The sequence below is a fragment of the Salvelinus alpinus genome, chromosome 14 (assembly GCF_045679555.1).
Source record: "Salvelinus alpinus chromosome 14, SLU_Salpinus.1, whole genome shotgun sequence".
Taxonomy (NCBI): Eukaryota; Metazoa; Chordata; class Actinopteri; order Salmoniformes; family Salmonidae; genus Salvelinus; species Salvelinus alpinus.
This window is the reverse complement of record NC_092099.1, coordinates 24,988,124-25,002,037: the sequence shown is the minus strand read 5'-3', so window position 1 is coordinate 25,002,037 and position 13,914 is coordinate 24,988,124. Positions and strand designations below refer to the sequence as shown.

Sequence of the window (13,914 nt, the reverse complement as noted above, 5' to 3'; positions counted from 1 at the left end):
CTTTCTATATAAATTCTATACAATATTGTTGTTATTCTCAATTCTTAAACAAAATATATTAATGTCATCTTACCCAGTTCTCCTCGTGCCAGTCAGCCTGTAGGGAGGAGCGCTTGTCTCTCCCCCCCTCTCCTTCCTGGTATACGGAGTGGCGAGGGGAGATGGAGTGGCGAGAGGGGGAGGTGGATTGGCGAGCGGGGGAGGTAGAGTGGTGAGAGGGGGAGGGAGTGTGATGAGAGGGAGAGCGGGATGGAGAGGGTGAAGGAGTGAGAGATGAGGGGGAGGGAGTGCCCTTCTGGGAAATGTATTCTGGACGGGCGGCAGAGAGGGCCAGGATGGCAGAGGACAGCAACTTAGAGTCACAAACTGTCACCAACTGACGAGTCTGGAGGGGGAGAGAGATGGAGGAGAGACAGGGAGAGGAGGAGAGAGATGGAGGAGAGACAGGGAGAGGGGGAGAAATGGAAGAGAGACAGGGAGAGGAGGAGAGAGATGGAGGAGAGACGGGGAGAGGGGGAGAGAGATAAAGGAGAGACAGGGAGAGTGGGAGAGAGATGGAGGAGAGACAGGGAGAGGGGGAGAGAGATGGAGGAGAGACAGGGAGAGGGGGAGAGAGATAGAGGAGAGACAGGGAGAGGTGGACAGAGATAGAGGAGAGACAGGGAGAAGGAGACAGAGATGTAGGAGAGACAGGGAGAGGAGGAGACAAGGGATATATAATAGTGTGTATTAATACAGTGAAATACATATTGATTGTATAGATAGATATATGTTTCAATGCTTCTCTCCCCTCTGTCTTCCCCCTCCCTCCTTCTCTCTCCCTGCCTGCCTCCCTCTCTACCCCTCTCATACCTTCTCAGAGAGGATGGCGAGGGTTCTTTCCAGAGCGTTGGCTGAGCGTTCCTTGGCAGCGCGGGACAAACGTTCGGTGTAGTAGCACACCTGGGTCTTCAAGGTGTTGATCTGACCAATCAGCTCCTTCGCTCTTACCACGTCCTGAGGCAGGTAGGCCACCGGCTTAGAGCCAGACACAGCACTGCTTGTAGGTGTGTGTTTATATGTGTGTGTGAGAGGGAGAGGGAGAGGGAGAGGGAGAGAAAGAAAGTGAGAGAGAATGAGAGAATGAGAGAGAGAGAGAGATCAGGGTGAAAATGTGCTGGTTTAAAATGATGTAATACAGAACACAAACAAACATATCCACTGAGACTGCACACATAAACGGAGCAGGTGACAGATCTCACCATTCCTCCTCATACGCGCTGATCAGAAAGCAAGCAAAAAGGAGACATTTCAATCAAAGGTTAGAAATCTAAATGAATGATAACAATTAAATCATGAACTGATGTTTCTATAGCAGGGTTTCCCAATTGACAGCCCCAATTGATTTTATTTGGCTTCCCAAGTTTTCTAAGCAAATAAATATTAATACACATTTTCGGTGTTGGACATAAAAGACTGTAAAATCACCAGGAAATCAGCTCAAAGTTATTTTAATTTTGGAAATCTGTTCCCAAATATTCCCATGCATAAATAAAGAGGCATATGTGATCATATTCCAATACAATAAAGGTTACAATTTTTTTTGTTGTCAAATACTATATTTGTTTGTGCGTTTTGTGGTGAATTTGCAGTGTACAAATGATTCAAAACGCTGTTCTGGTCCCCCAACCATATGCTCAAGAAAATATGGTCTCACTGTTTCCTAGCCTCCTCAAACTTGTGGATGAGTTTCCGAAGACCACAGTGCTTAAAGCCTTGGTGGTGGGCTGCTGGGGCACCTATAGTCACTACGTCATAGGTCCTGTCTGGGAGAGGAGAGGAAGGGAGATGGAGGGAGGAGGGAGATGAGAGGGAGAAGGAGGGAGGAAGAGAGAGGAGGGAGAGGAGAGATGGGAGAGAGGGAGGAGGAGGGAGGAGGGAGAGGAGAGGGAGTTGAAGGGGTAGAGAGCACTTTTAGACAGATATAAACATGCTTGCTGTGGAGAATTACATTGAACCAGATGGATATAATGATGGATATAAAGGACATAGAGACTGACAGATATATAAGGTTCCCTACCATAGAGACTGAAAGATATAACAGGTCCCCTACCATAGAGTCTGATAGATATGACAGGTCCCCTACCATAGAGACTGATATATATAACAGGTCCCCTACCATAGAGTCTGATAGATATGACAGGTCCCCTACCATAGAGACTGAAAGATATGACAGGTCCCCTACCATAGAGTCTGATAGATATGACAGGTCCCCTACCATAGAGTCTGATAGATATAACAGGTCCCCTACCATAGAGTCTGATAGATATGACAGGTCCCCTACCATAGAGACTGATAGATATAACAGGTCCCCTACCATAGAGACTGATAGATATAACAGGTTCCCTACCATAGAGTCTGATAGATATGACAGGTCCCCTACCATAGAGTCTGATAGATATGACAGGTCCCCTACCATAGAGACTGATAGATATAACAGGTCCCCTACCATAGAGACTGATAGATATGACAGGTCCCCTACCATAGAGTCTGATAGATATGACAGGTCCCCTACCATAGAGACTGATAGATATAACAGGTCCCCTACCATAGCCAGACTCTCCTTGTACTCTCATCCTCTGGACGTGTAGGTTAGTGGGGATAAACTCCAGCTTCTTATCTGCTTTCAGAGTACTGGACTTAAAGGAGGGACCTGGAAGAGGAGTAGGATGGATATGTTATGATGATGCCAACTATTGTACTTTTGCATGTTGCTGATGGTCTCTTTCTGTATGTTACTGACGCATTAGTGATATTAAATATTATATTATAGTGCTAACAGTGCTAATGTAGCAGGTTTCTGATATATCTGTAGTGACATGTCATAGCATGTCATTGCATAGCCTTATAAATTGTACGCCAAATTCATTATATTTTATATAAACTTTAACATTTGGACATAGTCTTTTTTAATTATGTTATGAATATGTTAGATGACCAAATGTAAAAGTTCAAATAAAATACCATGAATTTGGCATGCCATTTATAGGGCTAATCATTGTAGTCAGGGGCGACCCGTCATTCAGGGCAGGTTGGGCAAAGGCAGCTCCAAAATGCAGGTGTTTCAGCCTATCTCAGTGCTTTCTGTGGTGGGGCAAACCAGCAGAAAATACGGAGTGTTGCGCCTTGATTGGCTCAGTGTTCTGTCACTCATGGGGAAACTACGTCACCGCCAAGTCTAAGGGGAGAGCTAGAATATTCTAGCCCCTTGAGTGATGCCATAGAGTTATATTAGAAGTGCCCATCCAAGAAGGCTCAAGATCATTGGCCACAGATAAAATGACGTCAAATCACTTCATATGTACAATAGCTTTGATTGGACTGATCATGTCAACATCATACTTTCAAAATCTTAGCTAGCAGTCATCATCATGAATCAAGTCGACAATCTACTGGCAAATCCTTTTTAATCCTTGTCATATGAAGATAAATAATGAAGATAAAACGTATCAGTGCTCATCGGCCATTGGACATAAACATTACACAACAAGTTGGAAATCGCAAATTCAACAATGAGTGGTTTGGAAGGAATCAGTGACAGTGCCTAACTGCAAAAATTGCAAAGCAATCACTAGCCTGCTATTCAGTGGAGTGGCAGTGTGGTCCCAAATCTGGGATTAAGTGTCTCTTTTCCAAGTTTAAAATGATAAACATTCAACATGGGCCATGCTGTCAATGAAGCATGATTTGTGCTGCGCTCCAAACAACTGTTAACTCGTATTGCGACAACGTGACTTCAGTGAGTTCAAGACAACTGGGAAGTTGGAAATAAACAAGCTCTGACTGAGAAAATACATTTTAAACTCGGAATTGTAAATCCGGCCTCTTTCTAGAGCTACGACCTGAAGATCAATGACTTCATCATGTATTTTTTTAACCTTGTTTTTTTCTTTTTCGAGTTCCCAGTTGTTTTGAAAGCACCATAAATCCAGAGAATACCAGACTTTGATGACAACATTTTCCCACGAAGGACCTCTGCGCCACCTTCCTGTTCAAGTGAGCACATCACAAGGTGAGTCCAAAAATGTATTGTACTGTATGCTACTGCATAAATTATGTAATATGCCAGGGAGATATGTATACTGTAGCTAATAAAGTAATACTAAGTGTATGTTGTGTAGTAAGCTGTTAGTAGCCCATGTGCCTCACCCTAATAATTTGCTCTATTTACGCCTCTTAATTTCACCTACTGTTCTGACTTGGTGGTACACATGTAGCCTATAACCTGTTTTAGAGAAATGTAATCATCGAATATTGTAAGAGCTTTCATTGTCTGCTTATATGCCCCCTTTATTTATCCTACAGTTCTGACTTGTTGAACAGGGAGAACACTGTAAGAACAGCCCATGTTTTGAATTCTGTTGGTGTACATTTCAAAAGTGCTGAACAAATAGTTATATTGACTACGTCCGTCCTAGCTCGCTCATGAATGTCTTAATCGAAATAAGGGATTGCCTCTTATCCGCTTGTAGTCCCCTTATGCCATAGTTTGTTCATCTTAATTGTCATTAGAAACCACATTTGTCAGCCATATCAGATATGTTTTTTAAAAGGCAGTAAATGAGGCCTAATGAACTGTTTCACTGCCAGACAAGGCTCCGCTGATAGCCAGGTGTAGCAGTGGTAAGATGTTGGGACTGCTGTTAGAACAGCTTTATTTAGGCTGTTTGTGGGCACCGTTTGTCACCGTTTTAGTGCAGTTAATGTATTGTTTAGTGTTGTGTTGTGTAATGGTTTTGCTGGCATGCATATCACTTTTGATCCCCCCCCCCCCCAAGATTTACATGCTAAAATCGCCACTGATTGCGGTGTTGTTCTTGAGGATACTAACAACTGATATTAGTAATATGTTTTAAAATGTTTAGGTGCAGTCTAGCAGGATTGTTATGTTTTCTGGTATGTTGGTGTAATGTTCTATAAAGTATGGCGCTAACCTTTATATTCGTGTAGGTCACCGATGGTTTCCTGGTAGGTGAGGATGATGGTCTGGTACTGAGCAATAATCTCCCTCCTCAGGTTTTCCCAACATGGAGACAACTCCCCCAACTCCTCCAGTTCACACACCCTACACACACACACACACACACACACACACACACACACACACACACACACACACACACACACACACACACACACACACACACACACACACACACACACACACACACACACACACACACACACACACACACACACACACACTGTAAAAGTAAAAAGACTCAAAACACCATTATTGTGTAATGAAACCATGTAAAGTAGTGCACCTAACCTGAGATCTGGTGTTTGGAGGGTGTTTGAATGTAGACCCAATGTAAGTGTTCTGATACACAGAAATTGTTTTAAAACAATAGCAGTACAGTCATGGCCAAAAGTTTTGAGAATGACACAAATATACATTTTCACAAAGTCTGCTGCCTCAGTGGCTTTAGATATTTTTGTCAGATGTTACTATGGAATACTGAAGTATAATTACAAGCATTTCATAAGTGTCAAAGGCTTTTATTGACAATTGCATGAAGTTGATGCAAAGAGTCAATATTTGCAGTGTTGACCCTTCTTTTTCAAGACCTCTGCAATCCGCCCTGGCATGCTGTCAATTAACTTCTGGGCCACATCCTGACTGAAGGCAGCCCATTCTTGCATAATCAATGCTTGGAGTTTGTCAGAATTTGTGGGTTTTTGTTTGTCCACCCGCCTCTTGAGGATTGACCACAAGTTCTCAATGGGATTAAGGTCTGGGGAGTTTCCTGGCCTTGGACCCAAAATATCATTGTTTTGTTCCCCAAGCCACTTAGTTATCACTTTTGCCTTATGGCAAGGTGCTCCATCATGCTGGAAAAGGCATTGTTCGTCACCAAACTGTTCCTGGATGGTTGGGAGAAGTTGCTCTCGGAGGATGTGTTGGTACCATTCTTTATTCATGGCTATGTTCTTAGGCAAAATTGTGAGTAAGCCCACTCCCTTTGCTGAGAAGCAACCCCACACATGAATGGTCTCAGGATGCTTTACTGTTGGCATGACACAGGACTGATGGTAGCGCTCACCTTGTCTTCTCCGGACAAGCTTTTTTCCTGATGCCCCAAACAATTGGAAAGGGGATTCATCAGAGAAAATGACTACCCCAGTCCTCAGCAGGCCAATCCCTGTACGTTTTGCAGAATATCAGTCTGTCCCTGTTGTTTTTCCTGGAGAGAAGTGGCTTCTTTGCTGCTCTTCTTGACACCAGGCCATCCTCCAAAAGTCTTCACCTGACTGTGCGTGCAGATGCACTCACACCTGCCTGCTGCCATTCCTGAGCAAGCTCTGTACTGGTGGTGCCCCGATCCCGCAGCTGAATCAACTTTAGGAGACGGTCCTGGCGCTTGCTGGACTTTCTTGGTCGCCCTGAAGCCTTCTTCACAACAATTGAACCGCTCTCCTTGAAGTTCTTGAGGATCTAATAAATGGTTGATTTAGGTGCAATCTTACTGGATAAGAGCGTCTGCTAAATGACTTAAATGTAAATGTAAATGTTTGAAGCCCTTTTTGTGCAAAGCAATGATGACGGCACGTGTTTCCTTGCAGGTAACCATGATTGACAGAGGAAGAACAATGATTCCAAGCACCACCTCCTTCTGAAGCTTCCAGTCTGTTATTCGAACTCAATCAGCATGACAGAGTGATCTCCAGCCTTGTCCTCGTCAACACTCACACCTGTGTTAACGAGAGAATCACTGACATGATGTCAGCTGGTCCTTTGTGGCAGGGCTGAAATGCAGTAGAAATGTTTTTGGGGGATTCAGTTCATTTGCATGGCAAAGAGGGACTTTGCAATTAATTGCAATTCATCTGATCACTCTTCATAACATTCTGGAGTATATGCAAATTGCCATCATACAAACTGAGGCAGCAGACTTTGTGAAAATTAATATTTATGTAATTCTCAAAACTTTTGGCCATGACTGTACTCTCAAAAACCCAAAGTGGTTCTTCAATCTGAATATTGGTGTTTTTAAGAGAATGATGTGAAAACACTTTTTGGGGTTTCAGTGCATGTCAAAGGGAGCATCAAAACACTAAATGAACATGTACAGTACCAGTCAAATGTTGTACTGATTCAAGTTTTTTTTCTTTATTTTACTATTTTCTATATTGTATAATAATAGTGAAGACATCAAAACTATGACATAACACACATGGAATCATGTAATATCCCAAAAAAGTGTTAAACAAATCAAAATATATTTTATATTTGAGATTCTTCAAATTAGCCACCCTTTGCCTTGATGACAGCTTTGCACACTATGTGTTATTCAATAGTTTTTACAATGTAGAAAATAGTAAAAATAAAGAAAAACCCTTGAATGAGTAGGTGTGTCCAAACTTTTGACTGGTACTGTATATGCTCCCAGTCCCTGGCAAGGTGTTGCTCAACGCTTTATTATTAAGTGGTGTAATAATAATGTAATAATGGCGCTGGAGGGGATGGCTGTAGTTTTACGGGCTCCTAACTACTGTGCTATTTTGTTTGTTTTTCCGCATTGTTTGTAACTTATTTTGTACATAAAGTTGCTGCTACCATCTGTTTTGACCGAAAAGAGCTTCTGGACATCAGAACAGCAACCATCGAACTGGAGGAAGATTTTTTCTTTAATGAGTCAGACGGGAAGAATATACTGCTTTCCGGAGAACAGGCCCAAATCCCCATTATTAGCGTGAAGAAAAGGCGGAGATACCAAGGAAAAAGGTCGGGGTGCCTTGTTAGGATTCGTAGGCGAGTGAGTAAATCGCCATTACCATCTGTTCTATTGGCCAACGTGCAATCACTGGAAAACAAACTTGATGATCTACGGTCGAGACTATCCTACCAACGGGACATTAAAAACTGTAATATCTTATGTTTCAGAGTCGTGGCTGAACGATGACATGGATAATATAGAGCTGGCTGGGTTTTCCGCGCATTGGGAGAACAGAGAGGCTACGTCTGGTAAGATGAGGGGCTGTGGTGTGTATTTGTCAATAACTGCTGGTGGGCGATGTCTAATATTAAAGAAGTCTCTAGGTATTGCTTGTCTGAGGTAGAGTACCTCATGATAAGCTGTAGACCACACTATCCACCAAGAGAGTTCTCATCTATATTATTCGTAGCCGTCATTTACCACCACAAATCGATGCTGGCACTAAGACCACACTCAACAAGCTATATAAGGCCATAAGCAAACAAGAAAATGCTCATCCAGAAGCGGCGCTCCTATTGGCCGGGGACTTTAATACTGGTAAACTTAAATCCGTTTTACCTAATTTCTACCAGCATGTCACATGTGCAAAGCTCTCCCTCGCCCTCGATTTGGCAAATCTGACCATAATTCTATCCTCCTGATTCATGCTTACCAGCAAAAACTAAAGCAGGAAGTACCAGTGACTCGCTCAATACGGAAGTGGTCAGATGACACGGATGCTACACTACAGGACTGTTTTGCTAGCACAGACTGGAATATATTCCGTGATTCATCCAATGGCATTGAGGAGTATACCACCTAAGTCACCGGCTTCATCAATAAGTGCAATGACAACGTCGTCCCACAGTGACCATATGTACATATCCCAACCAGAAGCCATGGATTACAGGCAACATCCGCACCGAGCTAAAGGCTATAGCTTTATCTTTCAGGAGCGGGACACTAATCCGGACGCTTATATGATATCCCGCTATGCCCTCAATCGAACCATCAAACAGGCAATGCGCCACTACTGGACTAAGATTGAATCCTACTACACCGGCTCTGACGCTCGTCGGATGTGGCAGGGCTTGCAAACAATTACGGACTACAAAGGGAAACACAGCCGCAAGCTGCCCAGTTCACGCAAGCCTACCAGATGAGCTAAATGCCTTCTATGCTCGCTTCGAGGCAAGCAACACTGAAGCATGCATGAGAGCACCAGCTGTTCCGGACGACTGTGTGATCACGCCTTACGTAGCCGATGTGAGCAAGAACTTTAAACTGGTCAACATTCACAAAGCCGCTGGGCCAGACGGATTACCAGAGTGTGTACTCAGAGCATGCGCGGACCCACTGGCAAGTGTCTTCACTGACATTTTCAACCTCTCCCTGACCGAGTCTGTAATAGACATATGTTTCAAGCAGACCACCATGGTCCCTGTGCCCAAGAATTTGAAGGTAACCTGCCTAAATGACTAACACCCAGTAGCACTCACGTTGGTAGCCATGAAGTTATTTGAAAGGCTGTTCATGGCTCACATCAACACCATCATCCCGGAAACCTTAGACCCGCTCCAATTCGCATACCGCCCCAACATATCCACAGTTGATGCAATCTCAGTCACACTCCACACTGCCCTTTCCTACCTGGACAAAAGGAACTCCTATGTTAGAATGCTGTTCATTGACTACAGCTCAGCATTCAACACCATAGTGCCCACAAAGCTCATCACTAAGCTAAGGATCCTGGGACTAAACACCTCCCTCTGCAACTGGATCCTGGACTTCTTGATGGGCCATCCCCAGGTGATGAGGGTAGGTAACAACACATCTGCCACGCTGAACCTCAACACAGGGGCCCATCAGGTGTGCGTGCTTAGTCCCCTCCTGTACTCCCTGTTCACCAACGACTCCAACACCACCATTAATTAAGTTTGCTGATGACACAACAGTGGTAGGCCTGATCACCGACAACGATGAAACAGCCTATAGGGAGGAGGTCAGAGACCTGGCAGTGTGGTGCCAGGACAACAACCTCTCCAAAAGTGTGAGCAAGACAAAGGAGCTGATCGTGGACAACAGGAAAAGGAGGGCCGAACACGCCCCCATTCACATCGAGGGGGTTGTAGTGGAGCGGGTAAAGAGTTGTAAGTTCCTTGGTGTCCAAATCACCAACAATGTATCCTGGTCCAAACTCACCAGGACAGTCGTGAAGAGGGCATGACAACAACTTTTCCCCCTCAGGAAACTGAAAAGATTTGGCATGGGTCCTCAGATCCTCAAAAGGTTATACAGCTGCACCATCAAGAGCATCCTGACTTTAGTTTATTTTGTAAATATTTTCTTAACTCTATTTATTGAACTGCATTGTTGGTTAGGGGCTTGTAAGTAAGCATTTCACATTAAGGTTCTATTCTGTTCTATTTAGCACAAGTGACAAATAACATTTAATTTGATTTGTTACACACGTCATGTAATGTTTAAAAACCTCTCAGGATGATGTGTTTTAATACTCCAGCAGAGTTAATCTTTAGTCTCCTTCACCTTGGTGGCAGCTCAGTTGCAATTAGTTTTGGTGTTACAAAGCACTTCATTTTAACAGTGTATAGCAGCGTACCTGACAGCGTCCTCCTCCAGCAGTAGTTTGACAAACTGCCGAGGGATGTGTAGAGAGAGGACACTCTCAGCCATCTGCTCCAGGATACGTAGGTGGTTCCCATCCGTGGTGGGGAAACGGTACATACGAGACATGGTGCCCCCAAACACTGACAACACAGCATAACACTAGTCAATACATCAATTAATCATTCAAATCAAAATGTATTAAATGCATTTATTTGATTTAACCCTTATTTTACCAGGTAAGTTGACTGAGAACACAATCCCATTTACAGCAACAACCTGGGGAATAGTTACAGGGGAGAGGAATGAGCCAATTGGAAGCTGGGGATTAGGTGGCCATGATGGTATGAGGGCCAGATTGGGAATATAGCCAGGACACCAGGGTTAACACCCCTACTCTTACAATAAGTGCCATGGGATCTTTAGTGACCACAGAGAGTCAGGACACCCATTTAACATCCCATCCGAAAGACAGCACCTTACACAGGGCAATGTCCCCAATCACTGCCCTGGGACATCGGGATATTTTTTTTAGATCAGAGGAAAGAGTGCCTCTTACTGGCCCTCCAATACCACTTCCAGCAGCATTTGATCTACCATCCAGTGGCCACCGACCAGGACCAACCCTACTTAACTTCAAATGCAAGCCAGCAGTGGGATACAGTGTGTCAGTCAGTCATAATTCCTAAATCTGTAAACTTTCTGTATTGTTAGATTCTGGGTTAAACTTTGTTTAACTTTGTTTAACATTGTTATACTAGAGACACGATACATCAGAAGTAATACTATAGTATCTGATGAGTGATAGAGACTGGTTTTTACATCAGAAGTTAAATGGTTATCTGTAGGAGCCAGATGGCTTTGGAATGTGCTGGGTAGAGGGGAGGCTTTTAAGGGAGTGCTATAGGTGATATGGGTGGAGAACTTTGGATTAGGCATCAAAGGGATTGAGGTCAGGTCAGGTCACCTTAAGGGAGGAGGAACAGTTTATTACCCCATCACTTCGTCTTCCTGTCGAACCATAACAGATGTAAGGGTTGGAGAGAAGGAGGAGTGCATCTAAATTGGAGTATATATACTTGTGTTGGTGGAAACATGTTTTGTATGAATGCAGCTGTACTGATCTTCTGGGAAGAATTAAACTTGGTTAAGCTTTCATAGTGTCCGTAGAGTTTTTTACTCTGAGAATTAGAACCTAAGAGTATGCTATGAATAGAGAAGGACATACATACTATCTCATTTAAACACACACTTAAAGGGCAATTTCAACACTTTCAACCAAATGTTCATTATCTCCAGCACAATACCAGTGACTACATATGTGAAAACAGCACATTTCTATGTTTTGTAGAACAGAAATAGTTTAAAAGTTCTACCCGATGACATCATCGAAAGTTAAAACATTTTAAAAACAATAATTTTTAACACTGAGATTCACGGTGACGTGGGAATCAAATCAAATCAAATTTTATTTGTTACACGCACTGAATACAACTGGTGTAGACTTTAATGTGAAATGCTTGCTTACAAGCCCTTCACAACGATGCAGAGTCTTAAAATATAAATAAAATAGTAACACAGAGGAATCAAATAAAATACACAAGAATGGCACTACATACAGGAAGTATCAGTACCAGATCAATGTGCAGAGGTACAAGGTATTTGAGATAGATATGTAAATGAAAGCATGCTAAAGTGACTAGGCATCAGGATAGATAATAATAATAATAGTAAAATAAAGAACAGTAGCAGCAGTAAATGAGTGTAAATGTGTGTGTGTGTGAGTGTAATGTGTATGTACAGTGTCATGATAAAGTATTTGCCCCTTTCTAATTTTCTCTATTTTTTCATATTTATGATACTGAATGTTATCAGATCTTCAACCAAAACCTATTATTAGATAAAGGGAACCTGAATGAAAAAATACACAACAATTACATACTTATTTAATTTACTTCATTAACAAAGTTATACAACATCCAATGCCCCTGTGTGAAAAAATAATTGCCCCAGTGATGTACTGGACCCTCCGAACCACCCTCTGTAAAGCTTTGAGATCAACGGCGGTGCATTTGCCATACCAAGCGGTGATGCAGCAAGTCAAGATGCTCTTGATGGTGCAGCTGTAGGACTTTTTAAGGATCTGAGGGCTCATGCCCAATCTTTTCAGCCTCCTGAGGAGGAACAGGTGCTGCCGTGCCCGCTTCACGGCTGTGGGGATTGTATGTGGACCATGTTAAGTCCTTAGTGATGTGGACGCCAAGGAAAGCCCTCGACCCACTCCACAACAGCCTTGCCAATGTGGATGGCGGCGTGATCTCCCCTCTTTCTCCTATAGTCCACGATCAGTTCCTTGGTCTTACTGACATTGAGGGAGAGGTTGATGTCCTGGCATCACACTGCTAAGTCTCTGACCTCCTCCCTGTAGGCTGACTCATCGTTGTCGGTGATCAGGCCTACCACCGTCATGTCGTCAGCAAACTTGATGATGGTGTTGTAGTCGTGCGTGGCCACGCAGTCGTGGGTGAACAGGGAGTATAGGAGGGGACTGAGCACACACACCTGAGGGGCCCTGTGTTGGGGTAAGCACACACACCTGTGTTGGGACTGAGCACACACACCTGAGGGGCCCTGTGTTGGGGTAAGCACACACACCTGTGTTGGGACTGAGCACACACACCTGAGGGGCCCTGTGTTGGGGTAAGCACACACACCTGTGTTGGGACTGAGCACACACACCTGAGGGGCCCTGTGTTGGGGTAAGCACACACACCTGTGTTGGGACTGAGCACACACACCTGAGGGGCCCTGTGTTGGCCCTGTATTTCCCCTCTTGTCCAGGTGGGAGAGGGCAGTGTGAAGTGCAATTGAGATGGCATCATCTGTGGTTCTGTTGGGGCGGTATGCAAATTGGAGTGGGTCTAGGGTGTCTGGGATGATGGTGTTGATGTGTATCATGACCAGCCTATCATAGCATTTCATAATTACAGATGTAAGTGTTAAAGGGCGATAGTCATTTAGACAGGTTACCTTGGAGCTCTTGGGAACAGGGACAATGGTGATCAGTTTAAAATATGTTGGGATTACAGACTGGCACGAGGAAAGGTTGAACTTGTCTGTGAAAATGTCTTAATCAAAACCTTCCCTCTGGCTAGAAACTCATTCCCGTTTTTGAAAATTGCATTTTTTTTTGTTTTTTTAAAACTTTTAATCCTACCCTGTGATGTCACAGAGAAGCATTTTTTTAGGACCTTTGTTTTCTTTTTAACCACAGATTATAGAAATGTGCTGTTTTCACATACACTGTTTTGGTGCTGGAGATAATTAATATGAGGTTGAAAAGTGGCGGAATTGCCCTTTCAGACAAACACACACTTGCCAATAGAGAAACACACACTGACACACACTGGAACACACACTCACCAGCCTTCAGCAGTGTGTCTTTGCACAGAGACGCAGACTTGGCCCTGATGTTCACGGACTCAGTCAGGCTATCATCCACTGGAAGAACCATCTGAGAAACACAAAAGGAACAGACATCTTCATTGTA

General features: G+C 43.6%; 1 protein-coding gene across 5 annotated transcripts in view; it reads right to left on the bottom strand.

Annotated features, from left to right (window-relative positions):
* The window catches only part of LOC139538636 (inositol polyphosphate-4-phosphatase type I A-like), a 58,505-nt gene that overhangs the window by 9,866 nt on the left and 34,725 nt on the right, over window positions 1–13,914 (bottom strand). For 2 of the 5 annotated variants that reach the window (XM_071340908.1, XM_071340912.1), the window contains exons 8-15: window positions 13,788–13,878; window positions 10,360–10,507; window positions 4,974–5,104; window positions 2,588–2,692; window positions 1,697–1,805; window positions 1,242–1,259; window positions 853–1,039; window positions 74–385 (exon numbers count right to left, since the gene is read on the bottom strand). In XM_071340908.1, coding sequence (XP_071197009.1) covers window positions 74–385; window positions 853–1,039; window positions 1,242–1,259; window positions 1,697–1,805; window positions 2,588–2,692; window positions 4,974–5,104; window positions 10,360–10,507; window positions 13,788–13,878 — 1,101 coding nt within the window. The remainder of the gene's footprint in view (window positions 1–73; window positions 386–852; window positions 1,040–1,241; window positions 1,260–1,696; window positions 1,806–2,587; window positions 2,693–4,973; window positions 5,105–10,359; window positions 10,508–13,787; window positions 13,879–13,914) is intronic. The other 3 variants (XM_071340909.1, XM_071340910.1, XM_071340911.1) reach the window with 3 other exon arrangements.